The 26,836-nt window shown below is 42.2% G+C and overlaps 2 protein-coding genes across 2 annotated transcripts in view; one reads left to right on the plus strand and one right to left on the minus strand.

Moving 5' to 3' along the window:
• Window positions 1-26,701, minus strand: part of ERCC6L (ERCC excision repair 6 like, spindle assembly checkpoint helicase) — a gene marked incomplete at its 3' end in the record, with an annotated part of 57,038 nt that extends 30,337 nt beyond the window's left edge. The window contains exon 1 of the mRNA XM_079727603.1: window positions 26,567-26,701. Within this exon, the coding sequence (XP_079583729.1) occupies window positions 26,567-26,634 (68 nt within the window). The 5' untranslated portion in view covers window positions 26,635-26,701. The remainder of the gene's footprint in view (window positions 1-26,566) is intronic.
• Window positions 1-26,836, plus strand: part of PIN4 (peptidylprolyl cis/trans isomerase, NIMA-interacting 4) — a gene marked incomplete at its 3' end in the record, with an annotated part of 93,697 nt that overhangs the window by 41,976 nt on the left and 24,885 nt on the right. The window lies entirely within an intron of this gene.

Below are 26,836 nucleotides of genomic sequence, written 5' to 3' on the forward strand. Positions count from 1 at the left end.
TGGGAGGAAGGGAGATGCAAGAGGGAAGGGATATGGGAACAGATGTATATGTATAACTGATTCACTTTGTTATAAAGCAGAAACTAATACACCATTGTGAAGCAATTATACTCCAATAAAGTTTTTAAAAAAAGAAACTAACCCTGCTGACACCTTGATTTCAGACTTCTGGACTCTGGAACTATGAGAGAATAAATTTCTGGGGAATTATTTTATTGTGGTAAAATCTATGTAAGATAAAATTTGCCATTTTAACCATTTTAATTGTACTTCAATGGCATTAATCACATTCATAATGTTGTAAAACCATCACCACTATCTATTTCTAAAACTTTTACATCACCCCAAACATAAACTCTTTAACCATTAAGCAGTAACTCTCCATCCCTCCCTGTCCCCAGCCCCTGGTAACCTCTATACTTTCTGTCTCTATGTTGCCTATTCTATGTATCTTATACAAGTGGAATCATACAATATTTGTCCTTTTGTGTCTGGCTTATTTCACCCAGCATAATGTTTTCAGGGTTCATCCATATTGTAGCATGTATCACAATTTTACTCCTTTTTTCTTTTTTTTTTTTGCTGTACGCGGGCCTCTCACCGTTGTGGCCCCTCCCATGGTGGAGCACAGGCTCCAGACACGCAGGCTCAGCGCCCATGGCTCACGGGCCCAGCCGCTCCGCGGCATGTGGGATCTTCCCAGACCAGGGCACGAACCCACGTCCCCTGCATCGGCAGGCAGACTCTCAACCACTGCGCCACCAGGGAAGCCCACAATTTTACCCCTTTTTAAGTCTGAATACTCCACTGCATGGAAAAACATTTTGTTTATCCATTCATCTGTTGGTGGACACTTGGGCTGTTTCCACCTTTTGGCTCTTATAAATACTGCTGCAATGAACACTGGTGTACAAGTATCTGTTTGGGTCCCTGTTTTCAATTCTATTGGGTATACAACTAAGGTGGAATTGCTGGCTCATATGGAAATTCTGTGTTTAACTTTTTGAGGAACTGCCATTTGTTTAAGGGGATGGGTGTGGGTAGGTGGGAAGTAAAGCAGTCTGGAGGAGATATAATAATTTGGCTAAGAGAAGGAACAGAACAACTGACCCAGGCCCAGATATCCCCATTTTATATGAGGAAACTGAGACTCAGCATGCATGGTCGAATGAATTGTCTGAAGTTACCCAGCTAGCAAAGCAAGTGGCAGAGCTAGAATTTTAACTGAAGCCTGAAAAATCCAAAGCTACTGCTCTATCCACCATTCCACCTTGCCTGAATATTATATTTTTCACTGGCCTACCATCAAGGTCCAAAGATCTGCTTTCACTCCCCCAACCTCCACTGTGTTCCAGCAATACGAAACTTCTACACTGCTCTGAAGGGGCCAGCCATGCTTCCTCTTGCTTCTGAACCTTTACACATAAAACTATCTAGTATGCCATGTACATCAGCTTCTTCCCCACTGCTTAGTTAATTCCCACTCATCCTTAAATAATATACTTTTTAAAATAAATTTATTTATTTTATTTATTTATTTTTGGCTGTGTTGGGTCTTCGTTGCTGTGCGCAGGCTTTCTCTAGTTGCGGCGAGCAGGGGCTACTCTTCATTGCAGTGCGCGGGCTTCTTATTGCGGTGGCTTCTCTTGTTGCGGAGCATGGGCTCTAGGCACGTGGGCTCAATAGTTGTGGCTCGCGGGCTCTAGAGTGCAGGCTCAGTAGTTGTGGCACACGGGCTTAGTTGCTCCGTGGCATGTGGGATCTTCCTGGACCAGGGCTCGAACCCGTGTACCCTGCATTGGCAGGTGGATTCTTAACCACTGTGCCACCAGGGAAGTGACAACTCTCCCCTTCTCTCTCTCTCTCTCTCTCTCTCTCTCTCCCCTCCCTCTCTCTCCCTCCCTCCTTCACACACACACACACACACACACACACACACAAAGCCTGGATTAGGGACACATCCTCTGTATTTATATCTATCATATGAAATTTTCCGTTTTCTCTCTTCTACTCTAGACTATAAGGACATGTGTCTTCTTCATCATTGCATCCTCAGCAACCAGCAGTGTGGGCTGGTCCACAGGAGGCATTTGGTAAATGTTCACTGAAGGCATGGAATGGTGAGATCGGGATAGATACTCAGAAAGTTAAGAGAAAGCAAGCATCTTTCACATACAATGGGCAGTCTTTTGTCTTTCCAGGAGTTTGCAACTCTCCGAAACCTTCTTCCACTAACCATACATTAGCAGATCTTAATGGAGGAACTTGAGCTTAGCCATAAGGCCCAGCAGAAGCTTAGATCCTGAGACATAATTGCTCCTGAATTAGCTCTAATCACAGGTAGCATGAAGGCACCAATCCCCAGTAATGCCCCAGTAAGCTCTCGCTCAGAATATTCTCCTGTGATAATCACCCAATGTTTATAGGTTCTCCACTGGTGAAATTGTAACCACTGTGGTTGGAGGACATTTGACCAACCAAAATAAGCTAAGAAACATTCAGTTGTTCATCAAATATGTATAAAGCATTTATCACATGTCAAGCATTGTGCTAAATGCTGGAGATATACCTAAGAGCAAAACAGGTCTCTGCCTTTGTGCAGCCCATAGTACAGCAGACTGACATTTACCAAAGAATCACATAAATAACTAGCTACAAACTGTAGTAATGGCTATGAAGGAAAAGTATAGAGGGCTATTAGAGCATACAAGAGGGGAGGGGAACTCAGGGATGAAGAGCAGTGGGCCTCAAATCTTACAGAATTCTATTTTAACTCTTCAGGTTTGGTCCTTGCCAAATACACCCAAAGTATAGAGGTCATAAAGCAAAGACTTACAGGGACAAGGCAAGTAAAAGAAACAAGTGAAGCTGCTGTATGAAAAGCAACACTGGGGCATGTGCCCCATGTAAAGGGGGCACGCTGCTATTCATCTCCAGATGGTAACTGAAGCACAGAAGTAAGAACCCAGAGTTGCCAATATCTTCTGATGGTTGAAACACAGTTGGAAATTCTGATTTTTACGTGAATTCTCCTGAGTTTTAAATGGTAACTAGTGCATACATTTTAAAAGCACTGGGCAGGACAAATAAAACTTATCTGTGAACATGGCTCATGGGCTGCCAGTTCGTGACTTCTGGTTTATCTCAGAAAGAAAAAGTACCATCAACTTTGGTTGTATCCCTTCTCCAAATGCTTTCACCTGCCTCCACCCCAAAAATGGTAAGCCTAGGGCTCTCAGGATAGAACCCTACCACAAGGTTTGATTTGGGTCTTAACACTGTCCATATATGTACTCTGTTTCCCCTATCACTTAAAACAGTTTAAGGCTTTCTGTAGCATTTATTATCTGTGTCACTGGCTTGGGATTCCAGACAAGAACTATCTGGACCAAACCATATGGCCCAAAAGAGATCCAAGGTTCCCAGTGCTCTTTCAGGTCCTTTGTACCCTGTCACAAAGAGAATATAAACAGGCAGGAAGAGCAAGGCCTATTTTAAAGTGAGTAAAGGCAGACAGAGATCTAGTCCACCTCCTTTGTAATTTAAGACCTGAAAATTTTGGTTGAATTGGGCAAACACTCTCCTACCAGAATAAATAGGAAGATAGCATCATCTTACATGTTAACATGCCCTTAGAAAGCAGCTGAACCTGCTCCTAATTACTCCAGAAAAAGCAGCTAATTAATAATTATGCCAAAACCAAAATTATCTTTTATTCTGACACAGAGGATGTGCTTTGGCATCCAGATGGATCATACCAGCTAATGCTCCTCATCAGGAAAAATAGTTTCATTATTTGGGGGAGCATTTGGTGGCTAACATCCTGACTGACCCTTTGAGGTAAAGTCTAACTAAAAATGAAAATTTCTCCAGGAACAATATTAAGTTCTTTTATGGGGACTTCCCTGGTGGCTCAGTGGATAAGACTCCACACTCCCAATGCAGGGGGCCTGGGTTTGATCCCTGGTCAGGGCACTAGATCCTACATGCAGGCTACAACTAAGAGTTTGCATGCCACAACTAAGGAGCCTGCCTGCCGCAACTAAGGAGACCACGTGCTGCAACTAAGGAGCTGGCAAGCTGCAACTAAGACCTGGCGCAGCCAAATAAATAAATAAATTTTTTTTAAAGTTCTTTTATGGTAGAAAAGAACTTTGGTGCCTCCAGCCCCCAATCTTCCAGCCCAAGGTTATCTGGTTAATCACTGCACTGGAATGCAAAACTCTGGGGCTTCAAGCAAGCAATTAATCCAGAATCTGAATAAACCTAGGGTTGTTTGGGAAAAAGTCCTGAACCCTCAAGTCTGCCTTCAGTTCACCTTGAGGCCACCTCAGTGGGGAAGTAGATAAGACTTTCCATTAAGACAAGAATATAAATCTAAAAACAAACCATGACCTAGGTAGTGGTTACAATAATAATTCATTAAATTGAATATTTACATTTTATACATTTTCCTATATATGTCTTATTTTCAGAACAAAATGTTAAAGAATGTTACTCGCCCACCCTATTGGCCAAAGGATAAGCTCTACCACCAGAAGAAGGTGGATGTGAAAGCTTGCTGAGCAGACAAAAAACCAAGACAACAAAACACAATAGCAACCATTTAGTTTTGTAGTAAGCTTTGATATCAGGTACAGTGAGTGCTCCAACTTTTATTTTTCAAGATTGTTTTGGATATTCTGGGTCCTCTGCATTTACACAAGGCTTTTTTTTATAATAGCTTGTCAGTTTCTGGGGAAAAAAAACAGCTAGGATTTTGCTTGATATTGCATTCGAATTTGTCTATCACTTTGGGGAGTACTGCCATCTTAACAATATTAACTCTTCCAACCCATGAACACTGGCTATCATTCCATTTAATTAGGCTTTCTTGAACCTCTTGCAACAATGTAGTTTTCAGTATACAACTCTTGCACTTCCTTGATTAAATTTATTCCTAAACATTTTATTATTTGTGGTGCTATTGTAAACGGAATTGTTTTCTTAATTTCTTTCATTGCTGTGTAGATAAATACAACTGAATTTTGAATATTAATCTTTGCATCCTAAAACTTTACTTGTGGGAAGCAGTCAGCCTTGAGAGCAGGCTGCGGACGTGCCAGGCATGCCACCGCTGCTCGAAGGGACTGGCCCCACTTGTTACCCTCCTTGTTCCATTCCATGGGAGATAAATCACCCAGAGATCAGAAAGAATGTAAAATGAGATAAGCAAAGCTGTCTCCCCCCTGCACGTGCAGGTTATTTTTGATGATTCTGGGTTTATGGGTTTTCTCCCAGGGAAGTTAACCTTGAGCCGAGACAGTCTTTAGATAATGTAAACCACCGTCTGGCAACCTTCCCTTTTCTAGTCTATATAATCTGCAACTGTAGCACAATAAAATTTGCCTTGCAACCATCAGTTGTTTTGGTCCTTCTGACCCCATTTGTCCATGCTATTTCAGTTCCTTACCCCTTCCCTTTTGACCCTGGGCGGTGAGATCCTCTTTCTCCAGCTGGTCCGTGGCATTTACTGAACTCATTTATTAGCTCTACAGGTTTTTTTTTTTGTAGATTCATTAGGGTTTTCTATATAAAAGTTCATGTCATCTGCAAATACAGATCGTTTGACTTCATTCTTTCCAATCTGCCTGCCTTTTATTTCTTCTTCTTGCCTAATTGCCCTGGCTTGAACCTCTATTATAGTGTTGAATCAAAACAAATTATAATGTTGAATAGAAGTGGTGAGAGCACCCAACCAAAAAATGGGCAGAAGACCTGAATAGATATTTTTCCAAAGAAGAAAAAGAGATGGCTAACAGGCATATGAAAAGATGCTCAACATCGCTAATTATTAGAGAAATGCAAAACCACAATGAGGTATCACATCACACCTGTTAGAATGGCTACCTTCAAAAAGTCTACAAATAACAAACGTTGTACAGAATGTGGAGAAAAGGGAACCCTTGTACACTGTTGGTGGGGATGTAAATTGGTGCAGCCACTGTGAGAAACAGTATGGAGGCTTCTTACAAAACTAAAAATAGAAATACCATATGATCCAGCAATTCCACTCCTGGGTATCTGGAAAAAATGAAAACACTAATTCAAAAAGATACACGCGAGAGCCCTGAACCTAGATGGCGGAGTAGAAGGACGTGCTCTCACTCCATCTTGTGAGAACACCAGAATCACAACTAGCTGTTGGACAATCATCGCCAGGAAGACACTGGAACTCACCAAAAAAGATACCCCACACACAAAGACAAAGGAGAAGCCAAAATGAGACGGTAGGAGGGGCACAATCACAGTAAAATCAAATCCCATAACTGCTGGGTGGGTGACTCACAGACTGGAGAACACTTATACCACAGAAGTCCACCCACTGGAGTGAAGGTCCTCAGCCCCACGTCAGGCTTCCCAACCTGGGGGTCCAGCAACGGCAGGAGGAATTCCTAGAGAATCAGACTTTGAAGGCTAGTGGGATTTGATTGCAGGACTTTGACAGGACTGGGGGAAACAGAGACTCCACTCTTAGAAGGCACACACAAAATAGTGTGCGCATCGGGACCCAGGGGAAGGAGCAGTGACCCCAGGGGAGACTGAACCAGACCTACCTGCTATTTTTGGAGGGTCTCCTGCAGAGGTGGGGGGTGGCTGAGGCTGACCGTGGGGACAAGGACACTGGCAGCAAAAGTTCTGGGAAGTACTCCTTGGCATGAGCCCTCCCAGAGTCTGCCATTAGCCCCACCAAAGAGCCCAGGTAGCCTCCAGTGTTGGGTTACCTCAGGCCAACCAACCAACAGGAAGGGAACCCAGCCCCACCCATCAACAGTCAAGCGGATTAAAGTTTTACTGAGTTCTGCCCACCAGAGCAACAGTCAGCTCTACCCACCACCAGTCCCTCCCATCAGGAAACTTGCAAAAGCCTCTTAGATAGCCTCATCCACCAGAGGGCAGACAGCAGAAGCAAGAAAAACTACAGTCCTGCAGCCTGTGGAATGAAAACCACGTTCACAGAAAGACAGACAAAATGAAAAGGTAGAGGACTTTGTACCAGATGAAGGAACAAGATAAAACCCCAAAAACACAACTAAATGAAGTGGAGATAGGCAACCTTCCAGAAAAAGAATTCAGAATAATGATACTGAAGATGATCCAGGACCTCGGAAAAAAAATGGAGGCAAAGATCAAGAAGATGCAAGAAATGTTTAACAAAGACCTAGAAAAATTAAAGAACAAACAGAGATGAACAATAAAATAACTGAAATGAAAACTACACTAGAAGAAATCAATAGCAGAATAACAGAGGCAGAAGAACGGATAAGTGACCTGGAAGAAAAAATGGTGGAGTTCACTGCTGCGGAACAGAATAAGGAAAAAAGAATGAAAAGAAATGAAGACAGCCTAAGAGACCTCTGGGACAACATTAAACACAACAACATTCGCATTATAGTGGTCCCAGAAGGAGAAGAGAGAGAGAAAGGACCAGAGAAAATATTTGAAAACTTCCCTAACATGGGAAAGGAAATACCACCCAAGTCCAGGAAGCGCAGCGAGTCCCATACAGGATAAATCCAAGGAGAAACATGCCAAGACACACAGTAATCAAATTGGCAAAAATTAAAGACAAAGAAAAATTATTGAAAGCAACAAGGGAAAAACGACAAATAACATACAAGAGAACTCCCATAAGGTTAACAGCTGCTTTCTCAGCAGAAACTCTACAAGCCAGAAGGTAGTGGCATGATACACTTAAAGTGATGAAAGGGAAGAACCTACAACCAAGGTTACTCTAACCAGCAAGGATCTCATTCAGATTCGATGGAGAAATCAAAAGCTTTACAGACAAGCAAAAGCTAAGAGAAAACAGCACCACCAAACCAGCTCTACAACAAATGCTAAAGGAACTGCTCTAAGTGGGAAACACAAGAGAAGAAAAGGACCTACAAAAACAAACCCAAAACAATTAAGAAAATGGTAACAGGAACATACATATCGATAATTACCTTAAACGTGAATGGATTAAATGCTCCAACCAAAAGACACAGGCTCGCTGAATGGATACAAAAACAAGACCCATATATATGCTGTCTACAAGAGACCCACTTCAGACCTAGGGACACATACAGACTGAAAGGGAGGGGATGGAAAAGATATTCCATGCAAATGGAAATCAAAAGAAAGCTGGAGTAGCACTACTCATATCAGATAAAATAGACTTTAAAATAAAGAATGTTACAAGAGACAAGGAAGGACACTACATAGTGATCAAGGGATCAGTCCAAGAAGAACATATAACAATTATAAATATATATGCACCCAACATAGGAGCACCTCAGTACATAAGGCAACTGCTAACAGCTATAAAAGAGGAAATCGACAGTAACACAATAGTAGTGGGGAACTTTAACACCTCAATTACACCAATGGACAGATCATCCAAAATGAAAATAAATAAGGATACAGAAGCTTTAAATGACACAATAGACCAGATAGATTTAATTGATATTTATAGGACATTCCATCTAAAAACAGATTACACTTTCTTCTCAAGTGTGCATGGAACATTTTCCAGGATAGATCACATCTTGGGTCACAAATCAAGCCACAGTAAATTTAAGAAAATTGAAATCATATCAAGCATCTTTTCTGACCACAATGCTATGAGATTAGAAATGAATTACATGGAGAAAAACGTAAAAAACACAAACACATGGAGGCTGAACAATATGTTACTAAATAACCAAGAGATCACTGAAGAAATCAAAGAGGGAATCAAAAAAAAAAAAAACCTAGAGACAAATGACAACAAAAACATGACAATCCAAAACTTATGGGATGCAGCTAAAGCAGTTCTAAGAGGGGAAGTCTCCAGCTACACAAGCCTACCTCAAGAAACAAGAAAAATCTGAAATAAACAATCTAACCTTACACCTAAAGGAACTAGAGAAAGAAGAACAAACAAAACCCAAAGTTAGCAGAAGGAAGTAAATCATAAACATCAGAGCAGAAATAAATGAAATAGAAAGCAAAGAAATCAATAGCAAAGATCAATAAAACTAAAAGCTGGTTCTGTGAGAAGATAAACAAAATTGATAAACCATTAGCCAGACTCATCAAGAAAAAGAGGAAGAGGACTCAAATCAATAAAATTAGAAATGAAAACGGAGAAGTTACAACAGACACCACAGAAATACAAAGCATCCTAAGAGACTACTACAAGCAACTCTGTGCCAAAAAATTGGACAACCTGGAAGAAATGGACAACCTCTTAAAAAGGTACAGCCTTCCAAGACTAAACCAGGAAGAAATAGAAAATATGAACAGACCAATCACAAGTAATGAGATTGAAACTGTGATAAAAAATCTTCCAACAAACAAAAGTCCAGGACCAGATGGCTTCACAGGTGAATTCTATCAAACATTTCGAGAACAGCTAACACCCATCCTTCTCAATCGCTTCCAAACAACTGCGGAGGAAGGAACACTCCCAAACTCATTCTATGAGGCCACCATCACCCTGATACCAAAACCAGACAAAGATACTACAAAAAAAGAAAATTACAGGCCAAAATCACTCATGAATATAGATGCAAAAATCCTCAACAAAATACTAGCAAACAGAATCCAACAACACATTAAAAGGATCATACACCATGCGCAAGTGGGATTTATCCCACAGATGCAAGGATTCTTCAATATATGCAAATCAATCAATGTGATGCAACATATTAACAAATTGAAGAATAAAAACCATATGATCATCTCAATAGATGCAGAAAAAGCTTTTGATAAAATTCAACACCCATTTATGATAAAAACTCTCCGGAAAGTGGGCATAGAGGGAAACTACCTCAACATAATAAAGGCCATATATGACAAACCCACAGCAAACATCATTCTCAATGGTGAAAAACTGAAAGCATTTCCTCTAAGATCAGGAACGAGACAAGGATGTCCACTCTCACCACTATTATTCAACATAGGTTTGGAAGTCCTAACCATGGCAATCAGAGAAGAAAAAGAAATGAAAGGAATAGAAATTGGAAAAGAAGAAGTAAAATGGTCACTGTTTGCAGATGACACGATACTATACATAGAGAATCCTAAAGATGCCACCAGAAAACTACTAGAGCTAATCAATGAATTTGGTAAAGTTGCAGGATACAAAATTAATGCACAGAAATCTCTGGCATTCCTATACACTAATGATGAAAAATCTGAAAGAGAAATTAAGGAAACACTCCCATTTACCACTGCAACAAAAAGAATAAAATACCTAGGGATAAACCTACCTAGGGAGACAAAAGACCTGTATGCAGAAAATTATAAGACACTGATGAAAGAAATTAAAGATGATACCAACAGATGGAGAGATATACCATGTTCTTGGATTGGAAGAATCAATATTGTGAAAATGACTATACTACCCAAAGCAATCTACAGATTCAATGCAATCCTTTTCAAATTACCAATGGCATTTTTTACAGAACTAGAACAAAAAATCTTAAAATTTGTATGGAGACACAAAAGACGCCGAATACCCAAAGCAATCTTGAGAAAGAAAAACGGAGCTGGAGGAATAAGACTCCCTGACTTCAGAGGATACTACTAAGCTACAGTAATCAAGACAATATGGTAGTGGCACAAAGACAGAAACATAGATCAATGGAACAAGATAGAAAGCCCAGAGATAAACCCACAGACCTATGGTCAACTAATCTATGACAAACGAGGCAAGGATATACAATGAAGAAAAGACAGTCTCTTCAATATGTGGTGCTGGGAAAACTGGACAGCTACATGTAAAAGAAGGAAATTAGAACACTCCCTAACACCATACACAAAAATAAACTCAAAATGGATTAGAGACCTAAATGTAAGACTGGACACTATAAAACTCTTAGAGGAAAACATAGGAAGAACACTCTTTGACATAAATCACAGCAAGGCCTTTTTTGATCCACCTGCTAGAGTAATGGAAATAAAAACAGAAATAAACAAATGGGACCTAATGAAACTTAAAAGCTTTTGCACAGGAAAGGAAACCATAAAGAAGATGAAAAGACAACCCTCAGAATGGGAGAAAATATTTGCAAATGAATCAACGGACAAACGATTAATCTCCAAAATATATAAACAGCTCATGCAGCTCAATATTAAAAAAACAAACAACCCAATCAAGAAATGGGCAGAAGACCTAAATAGACATTTCTCCAAAGAAGACATACAGATGGCCAAGAAGCACATGAAAAGCTGCTCAACATCACTAATTATTAGAGAAATGCAAATCAAAACTACAAAGAGGTATCACCTCACACCAGTGAGAATGGGCATCATCAGAAAATCTACAAACAACAAATGCTGGAGACGGTGTAGAGAAAAGGGAACCCTCTTGCACTGTTGGTGGGAATGTAAATTGATACAGCCACTATGGAGAACAGTATGGAGGTTCCTTCAAAAACTAAAAATAGAATTACCATATGACCCAGCAATCCCACTACTGGGCATATACCCAGAGAAAACCATAATTCAAAATGACACATGCACCCCAATGTTCACTGCAGCACTATTTACAATAGCCAGGTCATGGAAGCAACCTAAATGCCCATCGACAGACAAATGGATAAAGAAGATGTGGTACATATATACAACGGAATATTACTCGGCTATAAAAAGGAACGAAATTGGGTCATTTGTTGAGACGTCGATGGATCTAGAGACTGTCATACAGAGTTGAGTAAGTCAGAAAGAGCAAAACAAATATCATATATTAATGCATATATGTGAAATGGTACAGATGAACCGGTTTGCAGGGCAGAAATTGAGACACAGATGTAGAGAACAAACATATGGACACCAAGGGGGGAAAGCTGTGGGGGGGTGGGGGTGGGGGGTGATGAATTGGATTATTGGGATTGACATGTATACAGTGATGTGTATAAAACTGATGACTAATAAGAACCTGCTGTATAAAAAAATAAATAAAATAAAATTTAAAAATTAAAAAAAAGATACACACAACCCAATGCTCATAGCAGCACTATTTACAATATCCAAGACACGGAAGTAACCCAACTGCCCATCAAGAGACTATTGGATTAAGAAGATATGGTATGTGTGTATGTATGTATGTGTGTGTGTGTGTGTGTATATATATATATATATATATATACACACACATATATTCGTGTGTGTAGACACACACACATACACACTGTACTATTAACCATAAAAAAAACATGAAATACTGCCATTTGCAGCAATGTGGATGGACATAGAGAATATTATGCTTAGTGAAATAAGACAGAGAAAGACAAATACTGTATGATATCACTTATATGTGGAATCTAAAAAAGTAATACAAGTCAGTATATATGCAAAACAGAAACAGACTCAGATACAGAAAACAAATTTGTGTTTACCAAAGGGGAGAGGGAACTGGGGAGGGACAAATTAGGGGTATGGGATTAACAGATATAAACTACTATATATAAAATAGATAAGCAACAAGGATATAAACTGTATAGCAAAGGGAATTATACCCATTATCTTGTGATAACCTATAATGAGTATAATCTGCAAAAATATTGAATCACTATGCTATACACCTGAAACTAACACAATATTGTAATTTAACTATACTTCAATTAAAAAAAAAAAAAACTACTGGCGAGAGCAGACATCCTTATCTTGTTCCTGATATAATGGGGGAAAGCTTTCAGTCTTTCACCGTTAAGTATGATGTTAGCTGTAGGTTTTTGTAGATACCCTTGATCCGGTTGCGGAAGTTATGTTGTATTCCTAGCTTGTTGAGTGTTTTTATTATTGCAGGATGCTAGATTTAGTCAAATGCTTTTTCTGTACCTATTGAGAACACATGGTTTTTGCCCTCTGTTTTTGGATGAGTTAAGTTTGATATGTCTATTATCAAGTAGAGATGTCAAGTAAGCAGCCAGATACAGGAGTCTGGAGTTCAGAAGAGGTCAGGACAAAAGACAAAAATGTGAAAATTCTCAACATAAAGATGGGATTTAAAACCAAGAACCTGAATAAGATCACCAAAGGAAGGAGTATAATTTTAAAAAGACATGGCATTCCAACACTCCAACATTAACAGATGAATTCCAGCTAATGAATACAGAAAGAATGGTGAAATTAGAAAACCATCACTTGTAATCCCTAATGAAATAACTGATTTGGGCAATGATTATCAATGGATGAAAGGTTGCTGGGGAACTGGGTATCCACAGGATGCTAAAGTATCCCCGACATATTATTTATTCATCACAAGGGGGGAAATGCAACTTTGCAAAGGAGTGATCAGCCTATGACTACCTGAACCCACTGATCAATCATAAAATTACTAAAAGTAGGAAAATCAGACATTATATGCTTCCTGATATGATGCAATAGGAAGTACATGACCTCACCTATGAAGTATTCATGTCAAAAATATTGAACCTTAAATCTTTGTTTTGGCTCTAGAATAGTTTTTTTTTAAATTTTTTATTGAGGTATAATCGACATACAGCATTATATTAGTTTCAGGTGTACAACATAATGACTTGATATTTGTATATACTGTGAAATGATCACCACAATAAGTCTAGTTACCATCTGTCACCATATGTAATTACAGATTTTTTTCTTGTGATGAGAATTTTTAAGATTTACTCTTAGCAACTTTCAAATATTCAATACAGTATTATTAACTATAGTCACCACACTGTACATTACATCCCAGGATTTATTTATTTTATAACTGGAAGTTTGTACCTTTTGACCCCCTGCATCCATTTCTCCCACCCCTCAACTCCAGGAACCACCAATCTGTTCTCTGTTATCTATGAACTTGGTTTTGTTTTTGTTTTAGACCCCACATATAAGTGAGATCATACAGTATTCGTCTTTCTCTGTCTGACTTATTTCAATTAGCATAATGCCCCCAAGGTCCATCTATGTTGTCGCAAATGGCAATAATTCACTCATTTTATGGCTGAATAATATTCCTGTGTGTGTGTGTCTGTGTGTGTGTCACATTTTCTTTATCCATTCATTTATCAGGCCTTTAAATTTAAATTACAGGAGATAGAAGAACAAACTAATGACACTACAGACTAATCCAAATCATTGGCATAGAAATAAAAGTGGGGGGGGATTTTTCTAGATTAAAAGATGCTTAAGAAAAGAATCTAAAAAAGAGTGGAGGGACTTCCCTGATAGTCCAGTGGTTAAGACTCTGTGCTCCTGGGACTTCCCTGGTGGTCGAGTGGTTAAGAATCCACCTTCCAGTGCAGGGGACATGGGTTCAATCCCTGGTCGGGGAAGTAAAATCCCACCTACCACAGGGCAACTAAGCCTGCACGCTGCAACTACTGAGCCCACGTGCTCTAGAGCTCATGTGCCACAACTAGCGAGCCTGCACGCTGCAACAAAAGATCCCACATGCCTCAATGAAGATCCTGCATGCCGCAACTAAGACCTGATGCAGCCAAATTAATTAATTAATTAAAAAAAAAAGACTCCGTGCTCCCAGTGCAGGAGGCCTGGTTCGATCCTTGGTCAGGGAACTAGATCCTGCATGCTGCACCTAAAGATCCCGCATGCCACGGTGAAGATCCCAAGTGCCACAACTAAGACCTGGAGCAGCCAAATAAATGAATAAATAATTTGTAAAAAACAAATGAGAGTGGATATATGTATAACTGATTCACTTTGCTGTACACCTGAAACAACATAACATTGTAAATCAACTATACGCCAATAAAAACTTAAAAAAAAATAAAGTGTTATCTTAAAAAAAAAGAGGCTTATGAAATATAACCAAATGCAGCTTGTGGAACTTCTTTGGATCCTGATTCAAACAAATCAATTATTAAAAGACTTAAGACCATTTGAAAAATGCAGATAGGAACTGTGTATTAGCTGATATCAAAGTATTAATTTATTTTGTTAAGCGTGATATGGTACAGTGGTTTTGTAAGAATATGTTCTTTTGTAGAGACGCGAACTGAAATATTTAAGGATGAAATACTATGATGCCTGAGAGTTTACTTTAAAGTACAGTAGGGACTTCCCTGCTGGTCGAGTGGTTGAGAATCCACCTTCCAATGAAGGGGACACGGGTTCGACCCCTGGTCGGGGAACTAAGATCCCACATGCCACGGGGCAACTAAGCCCGCAGACCACAACTACTGAGCCCGTGCACCACAACTAGAGAGCCCACGTGCTGCAACTAAGACCCAATGCAGCCAAAAATAAATAAATATTTTCTTAAAAATTAAAATAGGGGCTTCCCTGGTGGCGCAGCAGTTGAGAATCTGCCTGCCAATGCAGGGGACACGGGTTCGAGCCCTGGTCAGGGAACTAGATCCCACATGCCGCAACTAAGACCTGCATGCCGCAACTAAAGATACCACACGCCGCAACAAAGTTCCCGCGATCCCACACACTGCAACTAAGACCTGGCACAGCCAAATAAATAAATAAAATATTTTTTAAAAAATAAAAAGGGACTTCCCTGGTGGCACTGTGGTTAAGAATACACCTGCCAATGCAGGGGACACAGGTTCAAGCTCTGGTCTGGGAAGATCCCACATGCCGCAGAGTAACTATGCCCGTGCACCACAACTACTGAGCCTGTGCTCTAGAGCCCACGAGCCACAACTCCTGAGCCCGTGAGCCATAACTACTGAAGCCTGCGCACCTAGAGCCTGTGCTCTGCAACAAGAGAAGCCACCACAATGAGAAGCCCATGCACCGCAACGAAGAGTAGCCTCTGCTTGCCACAACTAGTGAAAGCCCATGAGCAGCAACAAAGACCCAACATAGCCAAAAATAAATAAATAAAATAAATTTTAAAAAATGTTTAAGCAGTGCCTTTAAAAATAATAATAATAATCAGCCTGCCAGTGCGGGGGACACAAGTTCGAGCCCTAGTCCAGGAAGATCCCACATGCCGTGGAGCAACTAAGCCCGTGTGCCACAACTACTGAGCCCACGCACCACAACTACTGAAGCCCGAGCACCTACAGCCCGTGCTCCGCAACAAGAGAAGCCACCGCAATGAGAAACCCGCAACAAAAAGTAGCCCCCGCTCACTGCAACTAAAGAAAGCCCGCACACAGCAACGAACACAGCCAAAAATAAATAAATAAATAAATTTGAAAATAAATAAATAAATAAAACTAAACTTTCAAAAAAAAATTTTTTAAATAAAGTACATTAGAAGAAAAAGCAAAAGCAATTGGGGATATGAGAAGAAATCAGCAGAATCTAAGAAGCAGCAACCAGCAAAGTAGAAAGAAAGTCAGGAGAGTGAGGGGTCCTGGTGGCCAAATGAATCTAGCATTTTGTGGAGAAGTGATCAATTCTGTCAAGTACTACTGGTGGGTCAAGGAAGAGGAAGATTATGAAGTGACCATTAGATTTATAAACGTCGACCTTGACAAAAGCAGTTGGAGTAGAATGATAGAAGAAAGTGGGTGACATAGAGAATAGAAAGCAGATGGGTGACAGCAAGAGAGAGTTGACAACATAGAGTACAAGCAAGTGAGTAACAGAGAGGGTGACACAGACAGTGAGTGACATGGGAGAGAGGTTGGATGACAGATAAGTAGAGGGTCAGATAATTCTGCCAGTCGTCATTTATTGCCTCTCAGTTCCAAATTCACCCCTCAATACCTGCTCTGTGATAATGACAGAATTCCTTTAAGCATCTCTCCTCTACAGCCAGCATGATGTTAAACTTTCTCAGTAGAGGACGCCTGAGGGACACTGCAGGAGGAGGGGGCTCTCCTGAAGTTGCCAGCTGCCGCTGCACAGGGGGTCAACCAAGTGACACACAGCCACCCACCCACAACATGCAGTCTTTCAACGACCTTGAAGTCTCCACCTGGCCTGGCGATAACCTTCTTGCAGCCCTCCCTACATGGGAACCAGCCTCCCCAGCAGCTGCCTGTGCCCCAGGTCCCACCCCTTCTGCACTCCTACACCATGGGTTGCTGCTAGCCTGCTTCCCACCTGCACTCCAGAAGGTTGCTTCCTATGAGCCCAGGGAGTGCAGACCAGCTCCAGCCTGGGCAAGCCAGCACACTTCTCTGCTATCCAGTGGGCTGAACTATACCTTCTCCAAGGAGGCCTGAACCTCAGCCATGGGAAGAGGGCCTCCTTCCAAGTCTGTCCTTCCTTGGGTACTCTCCCTTAGCCCTAGGGCACCTTATGGAGTTTCCTTATTTCTTATAGTTACTCATTTATCAATTTAATAACTCTTACTTTAAAATTCCTGTTTTAGTGGTTGAGAGTCCTCCTGCCGATGCAGGGGACACGGGTTCGTGCCCCGGTCCGGGAAGATCCCACATGCCGCGGAGCGGCTGGGCCCGTGAGCCATGGCCGCTGAGCCTGCGCGTCCGGAGCCTGTGCTCCGCAACGGGAGAGGCCACAAGAGCGAGAGGCCCGCGTACAGCAAAAAAGAAAAAAAAAAACAATAAAATTCCTGTTTTAATATACTGTATGGTTTCTACCTCCTGATTGGACCCAGAATGATACAGTGACAGAGAAAAAAAGAGCATGGGTGACTGAATAAGGGAGTGGGTAACAGAGAAAGAAAGTGGGTAACAGGGAAAGAGTGGGTAACAGAAAGAGGATGGGTAATAGAGGTAGAGAGTAGGCGACAGAGATGACGGGTGACAGAGAAAGGGGGTACAGAGGTACAGAGTGGGGAGGTTGACAGAGAGACAAAGAGTAAGTGGGTGAGAACGAATGGACGACAGTGTGAGCAGGTAGTTGAGAGTGTGAACAGGGGGGTGACAGAGAGGAGGGGGTGGTAGGTGACAGAGAGAGAATGAGAGAGAGAGAGAGAGACAGAGAGAGAATTGAGTGCCAGAGAGGGAGAGCAGGTGACAGAGGTGGGTGACACAGAGAAAGAGATAATGGACAACAGAAACAGACAGAGGCGGGGGAGGGAGAGAGGGAGGGAATGCCAGAAGAAGAGAAAGAGGGGGCAACAGGGGGAGAGGGACAACACAGAGTGGAAGCAAGCGGGGGTACAGAGAGCACAAGGGGCCGGTAGGCAAGAGAGGAGCTGGTGGGCGGGCATCACCAAGGGAGAGCATGACCGACACAGAGTGTGTGACAGAGTCATTGTATGCGGCAGAAGATGAAGGTGTGGCAAAAGGAAAACGTGCAGACAGTGTATGACAGCAAGTCTCAGTTCACTTTCATCTCTTGGACTGGAGAGGCAAAGAAACAGGGAAGGAGAGGGACAAAAAAGTGAGAGGAGAGAGGAAGAGAGAGACAGAGAAACTGTGAGAGCAGGATTGTACCAAGGAGTAGAATTATGAGCAAGAGAGAAGGAAGAGAATGTAGAGAAGGCGATGCTCTGTGCAAGGCGGTTTTGGTTTGGGGGGGATTTGGAAGAGGATGAGAGAGATTGAGACAGATTAGGAGAAATAAAAGAGGGATTGGGGGAGTTGAGGGCTCATGAGAGATGGAATGTCAGGAGAGACAGAGAAATGAGAGAAAGGTTGGGATTGTGAGAGTAGATGATTGCGAGAGAAGGGGGTGCTTGTTGAGGGGGGTGGGAAAGAGACCATTTGAGCATGCTCACAAGAGAGCATGTGGACTGAGTGAGACAGGTGCCAGCGCGAGAGGCAGCGTTGGTGAAACCAAGTGGGGCCCTGTGGGGCTCCTGGACACGGAGGCCTTTTTGTCCCCTGTTTCTTGTAGGCAAGACTCCAGCCTCCATGACCTCCCCTGAGTTCCAAAGGGCAGATTCAAACAGTTGCTAATCAATGGGGGGAAACAGCCAAGAAACCACCTGAGGCAAGATTAAAAGGACCAGAGAAGCTCATCAAGATTAGGAGAGGACCACCTGAGACCCTACACACACCCTAATCTTGTCAGCAACCCCACCTTGGGAAGTATTGTTATAAAACTCATCAGGGCTTCCCTGGTGGTACAGTGGTTAGGAATCCACCTGCCAATGCAGGGGACACGGGTTCGAACCCTGGGCCGGGAAGATCCCACATGCCGCGGAGCAACTAAGCCCCTGTGCCACAACTACTGAGCCTACGCTCTAGAGCCCGCGAGCCACAACTACTGAGCCCGTGTGCCACAACTACTGAAGCCCACACGCCTAGAGCCCATGCTCCTCAACTAGAGAGGCCACTGCAGTGAGAAGCCTGTGTACCGCAACGAAGAGTAGCCCCCGCTCGCCACAACCAGGGAAAAGTCCACATGCAGCAACAAAGACCCAATGCAGCCAAAAATAAAATAAATAAAAATAAATAAATTTTAAAAAATTCCTCATCAAATCCTCGGGGTTGGGGGGGGTGGGCACATAGTTTTTTGAGACAGGAGCCCGCTGCCCGCTGTGTCCCCCTTTGCCTGGCAAGGTAATAAAGCTACTCCCTTTCTACTCCTCCAAAGCTCTGTCTCCACGTTTCTATTCGGCACTGGTGAACAGAGGCCGGGTTTTCGGCAACAAAATTTGGGGGGCTCTCCTGGTATCTGACTCGTGGGCCGGCAGCCCCGTGGGGCCCCTCGGCTTGATCAGACGCTCGGAGGTTTCTCTGCACGCCAGCCTCCTTCGGGAGAGCAGAGGTTTGGAGGACTTCTCTGAGGCCAGATCACTAGGGATGCCCTGCCATAGGGCTGTTGTGCCCCGATAATACCCAGACTGCCATCTCAGTAGTCGGAACTCCGAGATGGAGGTGGAGAACGGGAGAGAGGTTGCCCTAGTAACTGCTAAGGCCACCTTTGCCTTGAGGACACCCCCTCTTCTATCCACATCAGTCCGGACTTCCTGCTCTGAGAAAGCATTTTGGAGAAGGAGAAAAGTAGGATTCGGTACGTCACAACACCTCTGCCAGCGTTTTTGGAAGTCCCCCACCATGCACACAGAGGTAGCTCGACCTGGTCCGTTTGGGGGAACTCTGGTTCCTGTTTGGGGATTTTCCATTAGGAAGATCCCATTTGTAAGGCTCAACTTGGACCAAGGCCACCAGCTTAGTGGGACTTAGAACCCAGTTTGAACCTTGGGCTGTTTGTTTTGTGTGTGTGTGTGTGTGTGTGGCTTCCACTTGGCTGGCGAGAATTCTGGTTTTGCTTTCAGTTTTGTGCACATAGCTGTTTAATTCGACTCAATATGGGAAGCGCTTCCTCTTCCTCTCCATCTGACAGTCCCCTAGGGAAGATTCTGGCAGATTGGTCAACCTATAGCTATGCATCTATTTTAATTCTGTTTAGCCAATGTATATTCTTAAAAGTGAGGAGAGGTGGCCTTTGTACGGTAGCCTAAATTATTATACTATTCTTCAGCTAGAATTGTTTTGTCACAGAAATGGAAAGGCTGGGAATTCTCTCCACTTCATCTGGGCTAGCCACTTTGGCCTCGCTCCCTTGCAGCAATTGAGCCACTCTGGGCCCCCTGAGAGCCAACTCTGGGTTTGTTCTCTTTCAAGAACTGAGCCAATCTGTTTGGAAGCCTTTGTCCAGGAGTGGAAGTGGAATTTTTAAACTATACCTCCTCTGAGTTTCTGTCTGTGTGGCCATAGCCTATCTGTCGTTTGTGTTTTTGTGTGTATTGTTTTGGGGTGAGCCACTCTCGCTTGTGTAGGGTGGGAAAATTCTACCAGATCATTGCGAGCCATTTTGAGTCCTATGTCTGGGAGTGGAAATGGGCTACATCTTGTCTGATCTTTTGTTTGTGGGACCATGTTTGTTGTCTATGTATGTGTCTCAGTACTTGCATTGACTGGTTGAGACGAATAACAGGGCTCACGTGTGACAACACCCGTGTACCCTATCGCGTCAGGCTTTGCCTGTGGCAGAATTGTGGGTTGGGATTTTCCCTTTTGGACTAGCCTTGTTGAAACCATGCACCTCAGATTGGGACTTGAACCCACGTGCCGGGACTCAAACCCAGCCAAAACCCAGACTGGGACTTGAAACCATGAGGCTGGGACTCAAACCCGGCCAAAACTCATATTGGGACTCGAACCCACACAGCCGGGACTCGAATCTGGCCAAAACCCACCTGTCTTCCAACTGAGATCACATACCTGGCTTCAGGACTTAATGAAGCTCAGGTTCCCTTTTTTTTTTTTTTTAGAAGTAATGGATTTACTTTACTTTATTTTTTTAACATCTTTATTGGAGTATAGTTGCTTTACAATGGTGTGTTGGTTTCTGCTTTATAACAAAGTGAATCAGCTACACATATACATATATCCCCATATCTCCTCCCTCTTGTGTCTCCCTCCCACCCTCCCTATCCCACCCCTCTAGGTGGTCACAAAGCACCTAGCTGATCAGAAGCTCAGGTTCTTGATGTCCCATCGCAGAAAGAATTCAGTGAGAGACAAAATGATAGGTAAGAAGTGGATTTATTTAGAGAAAAACACACTCCACAGACAGAATGTGGGCCATCTCAGAAGGTGAGAAAGGCACCAGGGTATGGGGTTGTCAGTTTTTATAGGGGTGGGTAATTTCATAGGCTAATGAGTGGGAGGAGTATTCCAGCTTTTTGGGGAAAGGGTGGGGATTTCCAGGAATTGGGCCACAGCCCACTTTTTGATCCTTATGGTTGGCCTTGGAACTGTCATGGCGCCTGTGGGTGTGTCATTTAGCTTGCTGATGTGTTACAATGAGCGTATACTGAGGCTTAAGGTCTAGTGGAAGTCCACTTGTCCTGCCATCTTGGACCCATTTGGTTCTAATCAGTTTATGTCATGTCCTTGGACTGTGTCATTCTTTCAAAGGTTGTTTCCTGCCCCCTTCCCTCCTGTTTCATTGTTATGGATGACCAGAGTTCTATTCCATCTTGTAAGGCCCCCCCCCAGGGTATTTTTACAAAACTAGGAGATCTTCAGCTATGCCCCCATGAAAAGGAATTGTTATTTCTCTCCCCCTGTGCCTGGGCCCTCCGGGAACACTTATCTAGACCATCTCTAGTTCCTGAGACTGAAGAAAAAGGCAGGGAAAGAAGGCCTTTTTTGTGGAAGGGGGAAAACTGAGGTCTCTGGTTTGGTCTTTATGTAAAAGTTAACTTGTAAATGAGCTCTGTTTAATTGACTTGAAAGTAAGCTCTTACAAACTAAATCTAAATGTCTAGAAAATTGGCCAAGATAAATTTTAGGACCACATGATCTGAGAAATATTCAGTACTGAATTGATATCTGCTATTGAAGGTGGCTTAAGCTTGTTGGTTTGATTAATATAGACATGGCTTTAGAGTCATCAATGTTAAATAATGCAAGTGAGATAAGAGCTTTTGGGTAAACTCTTCAGAAATAATTGTTTTATGAATGTGTACTTAAGAATAATCTCTTCAGTTACTTTGTAGCTTAAAAATTTAGAGTTAAGTTTATTGAATAAGTAGGCCATTTACAAATAAAATAAGATACTGAAACATTAGTTAGTGAATATTGGCTTACCTTGGCAGAGAGAGAAACTAAAGGTATTTGGTGCCACCCTGAGATACTCTCCATAAGAAAGAGACCCTACACACACCCTAATCTTGTCAGCAACCCCACCTTGGGAAGTACTGTTATAAAACTCCCAAATCCTCCGGGGAGGGGGGCGGTGGGGACACATAGTTTTCGAGGCAGGAGGCTGCTGTGTCCCCCTTTGCCTGGCAAAGTAATAAAGCTACTCCTCCAAAGCTCTGTCTCCCGCGTTTCTATTAGGCAACACTGGGGAATCAGCACAAGCTGCTTGCTCAGGGAAAGGACGGGGTGGGGGACTAAAGGTCTTAAGCCTTATCCCCATTTTCCAGATGAGAAAATTGAGGCTCAGAAGTCAGGGGACTTACTTGAGGCCTCCCAGCTAACAAGTGCCAGAGTCATAATTTGAACCCCAAATGGCCCAACTCTGAAGCCAGCACTCTACCCCCACACACACTTCCTCCCTCTGTTTTCCCCAAGTCTTCTTTAAGGAAGTCATGTAACTCAGTCCAAAGATGTGTTTCACTCCTCTGTAAGGAGACCTTTTGTCTTCTAACAGCCTTAAAACATTCTTTTTTTTGAAAAGGGAGATGGAACTATTCCACTGCTCCAATTGATTTCTTTGTACTACAACAAAATTTAAAACTTCTGTGCATCAAAGGACACAATCAACAGAGTGAAAAGGCAACTTACAGAATGGGAGAAAATATTTGCAAATCATACATCTGGTAAGCAGTTAATATCCAGAGTATATAAGGAATTACAACTCAACAACAATGAAACAAGCAACCCAGTTAAAAAATGGGCAAAGGACTTGAACAGATATTTCTCCAAAGAAAATATACAAATGGTCAATAAGCACATGAAAAGATGCTCAACATCACTAACCATTAGAGAAGTGCAAATCAAAACCCCAATGAAATACCACTTCAATATCATTAGGATGGCTAGTAACAACAAAAACAACAACAACAAAATAAGTGTTGGAGAGAATGTGAAGACATTGGAACCCTTGGGCACTGTTGGTGGGAGTGTAAAATGGTGCTGCTGCTATAGAAGACAGTATGGCAGTTCCTCAAAAAATTAAAAGTAGAATTACCATATGATCCATCAATCCCACTTCTGGATATATACCCAAAAGAATTGAAAGCAGGATCTCAAAGAGATATCTGTACACCCACATTCACAGCAGCACTATTCACAATAGTCAAGAGATGGAAGCAACCCAAATATCCATCAGCGGATAATTGAATAAACAAAATGTGACCTTATGCATACAATGGAACATTATTCAGTCTTAAAAAGGAAGGAAATCCTGTCACATGACACAACATGGATGAATCTTGAGGACATTATGCTACATAAAATAAACCAGTCATGGGCTTCCCTGGTGGCGCAGTGGTTAAGAATCCACCTGCCAATGCAGGGGACATGGGTTCAATCCCTGGCCCGGGAAGATCCCACATGCCTTGGAGAAACTAAGCCCGTGTGCCACAACTACTGAGCCTGCGCTCTAGAGCCCGTGAGCCACAACTACTGGACCCACATACCACAACTACTGAAGCCCATGCACCTAGAGCCAGTGCTCTGCAACAAGAGAAGGCACAACAATGAGAAGCCCGATCACTGCAACGAAGAGTAGCCCCTGCTCGCCACAACTAGAGAAAGCCTGCACACAGCAACATAGACCCAACACAGCCAAAAATAAAAATAAATTTATTTTAAAAATTAAAAAAATAAAAAATAAACCAGTCACAAAAAGACAAATACTGTATGATTGTACTTATATATAAGGTCCCTAGAGAAGTCAAATTCACAGAGAAAGTAAAATGGTGGCTGCCAGGGGCTGGGGGAGAGAGGAATGAGGAATTGTTGTCTAATAGGTATAGAGTTTTAGTTTTGCAAGATGAAAAGAGTTCTGGAGAGGGATGATGGTAATGGTTGAACAACAATGTTCATGTATTTAATACCACTGAACTGTACACTTAAGAATAGTGAAAATGGGTGCTCACTTTGGCAGCACATATACTAAAATTGGAACAATACAGAGGAGATTAGCATGGCCTCTGTGCAAGGATGACACGCAAAATCATGAAGCATTCCGTATTTTTGGAGTTTGGGATTAGCAGGTGCAAACTGTTATATATAGAATGGATAAACAACAAGGTCCTACTGTATAGCACAGGGAACTATATTCAATATCCTGTAATAAACCATAATGAAAAAGAATATGAAAAAGTATACCTGAAACTAACATGATACTGTAAATCAACTATACTTCAATTTTAAAAGATTTTTTTAATTTTAAAGACTATATATAAGTATAAATGAATCACTTTGCTATATACCAGAAACTAACACAACATTGTAAATAAAAACACTTCAATAAAAAATAAATTAAAAAAAATAATGGTTAAGATGGTAAATTTTATGTTGTATTTTATAATAATTTAAAGAAAATTTTAAATGCTCATTCCCACATCACCATGTCCTCCACCCTTAGCCATCTGGTGAATGATTAGTTTCTCAACACCAATGTCTCCTCTTGTGAGCCCTTCCCTTAGCTCACTGATCCTTGTAGTTGGCCATTCCCTCCTGTAGTATGCCTTGCACACTGTACCTCTTACAGCACTTATCAAACAATATAGCAATTATGGTCTACCTATCCCTTTCCACCACTAGATTATAAGCAGTTTGGGGGCACGGACAGTGTTTTACTCCTCTCTGTATCCCCTAGGCCTGGGGCTTGGTAGACTGGAAAAACCCAAGAAAGGCTTTTGTAGGGGGGTATCTTAAAATTAATGCTTATTTTTGTACATTAAAGCACAGCATACACAAAAATCATTGAAAAACTACAAAAGGAAAATATTTTACCATATATAACAAGAACTTTAAATTTTTAATATATTAATATATATTTAAATAATTTTAAAAAGCTAGTTCCAAACAGAAAGATGAGTGTTGAACCTTGACTGGAAATGTATACAGTAAATTATAAATGTAAAATAGAATAATAGAAAATATTTAAATTTAGAAAGAATAATCTCATAAAGCATTACCAATCTTTATTTATTAAAAGAAAATGGATTTCAAAATGGTAATTTTGTGATACAGCCACTATGGAGAACAGTATGGAGGTTCCTTAAAAAACTAAAAATAGAACTACCATACGACCCAGCAATCCCACTACTGGGCATATACTCTGAGAAAACCATAATTCAAAGAGAGTCATGTACCAAAATGTTCACTGCAGCTCTATTTACAATAGCCAGGACATGGAAGCAACCTAAGTGTCCATCCACAGATGAATGGATAAAGAAGACGTGGCACATATATACAATGGAATATTACTCAGCCATAAAAAGAAACGAAATTGAGTTATTTGTAGTGAGGTGGATGGACCTAGAGTCTGTCATACAGAGTGAAGTAAGTCAGAAAAAGAAAAACAAATGCCGTATGCTAACACATATATATGGAATCTTAAAAAAAAAAAAAAGATTCTGAAGAACCTAGGGGCAGGGCTGGAATAAAGACCCAGATGTAGAGAATGGACTTGAGGGACACGGGGAGGGGGAAGGGTAAGCTGGGATGAAGTGAGAGAGTGGCATGGACATATATACACTACCAAATGTAAAACAGATAGCTAGTGGGAAGCAGCCGCATAGCACAGGGAGATAAGCTCGGTGCTCTGTGTCCACCTAGAGGGGTGGGATAGGGAGGGTGGGAGGCAGACGCAAGAGGGGAGAGATATGGGAACATATGTATATGTATAGCTGATTCACTTTGTTATAAATCAGAAAGTAACACTCCATTGTAAAGCAATTATACTCCAATAAAGATGTTTTTTAAAATGGTGATTTTGAAAGCTGTAGACCCGAGAAAGCCTGGATCGATTGAAGTTCTGGCTCTTAAGGAGTTCATACTGGAGTTATTTGACCCGGGGCATCGGGGGCTACCCAGGCTTTAGAAATCTGGGGAAATCCCCACGCCTCCTCCGAGAACACGGGCGCGCGTCTCACAAGGCTCCACCTCAACAGTTTGGGCCCCTGGGAGGGTCCAGGGGACCCCCCACACACACCCACACCCACTCCCGGCCAGGGCCTGTGAACTAGACCCGCCCAGCGACCCAAATGTACCTCAGGTAACGGGCAGCCTGCTCTGGGCTTAAGGCCCCAGCTTCCGCAAACCCTCGGGACGCCTCCATGACCCTCAGATTGGGCTCCGTGTATCTCGACCGCGGATTGAAATTCCCTCGCTCCCGCCCTGCGCATGAGCCTTGCGCGTGGAGGCGGGGCAGGGCCAACGGACAGTGTAGCGGCCGGCCAATCCACTGCACCGCGCTCCGGCGCCGCCGCCTGAGCCCCGCCCACGAAGGTCGCGCGCATGCGCCTACGCCCGCTGTGGGG

The sequence above is a fragment of the Hyperoodon ampullatus genome (assembly GCF_949752795.1).
Source record: "Hyperoodon ampullatus genome assembly, chromosome: X".
NCBI lineage: Eukaryota > Metazoa > Chordata > Mammalia > Artiodactyla > Ziphiidae > Hyperoodon > Hyperoodon ampullatus.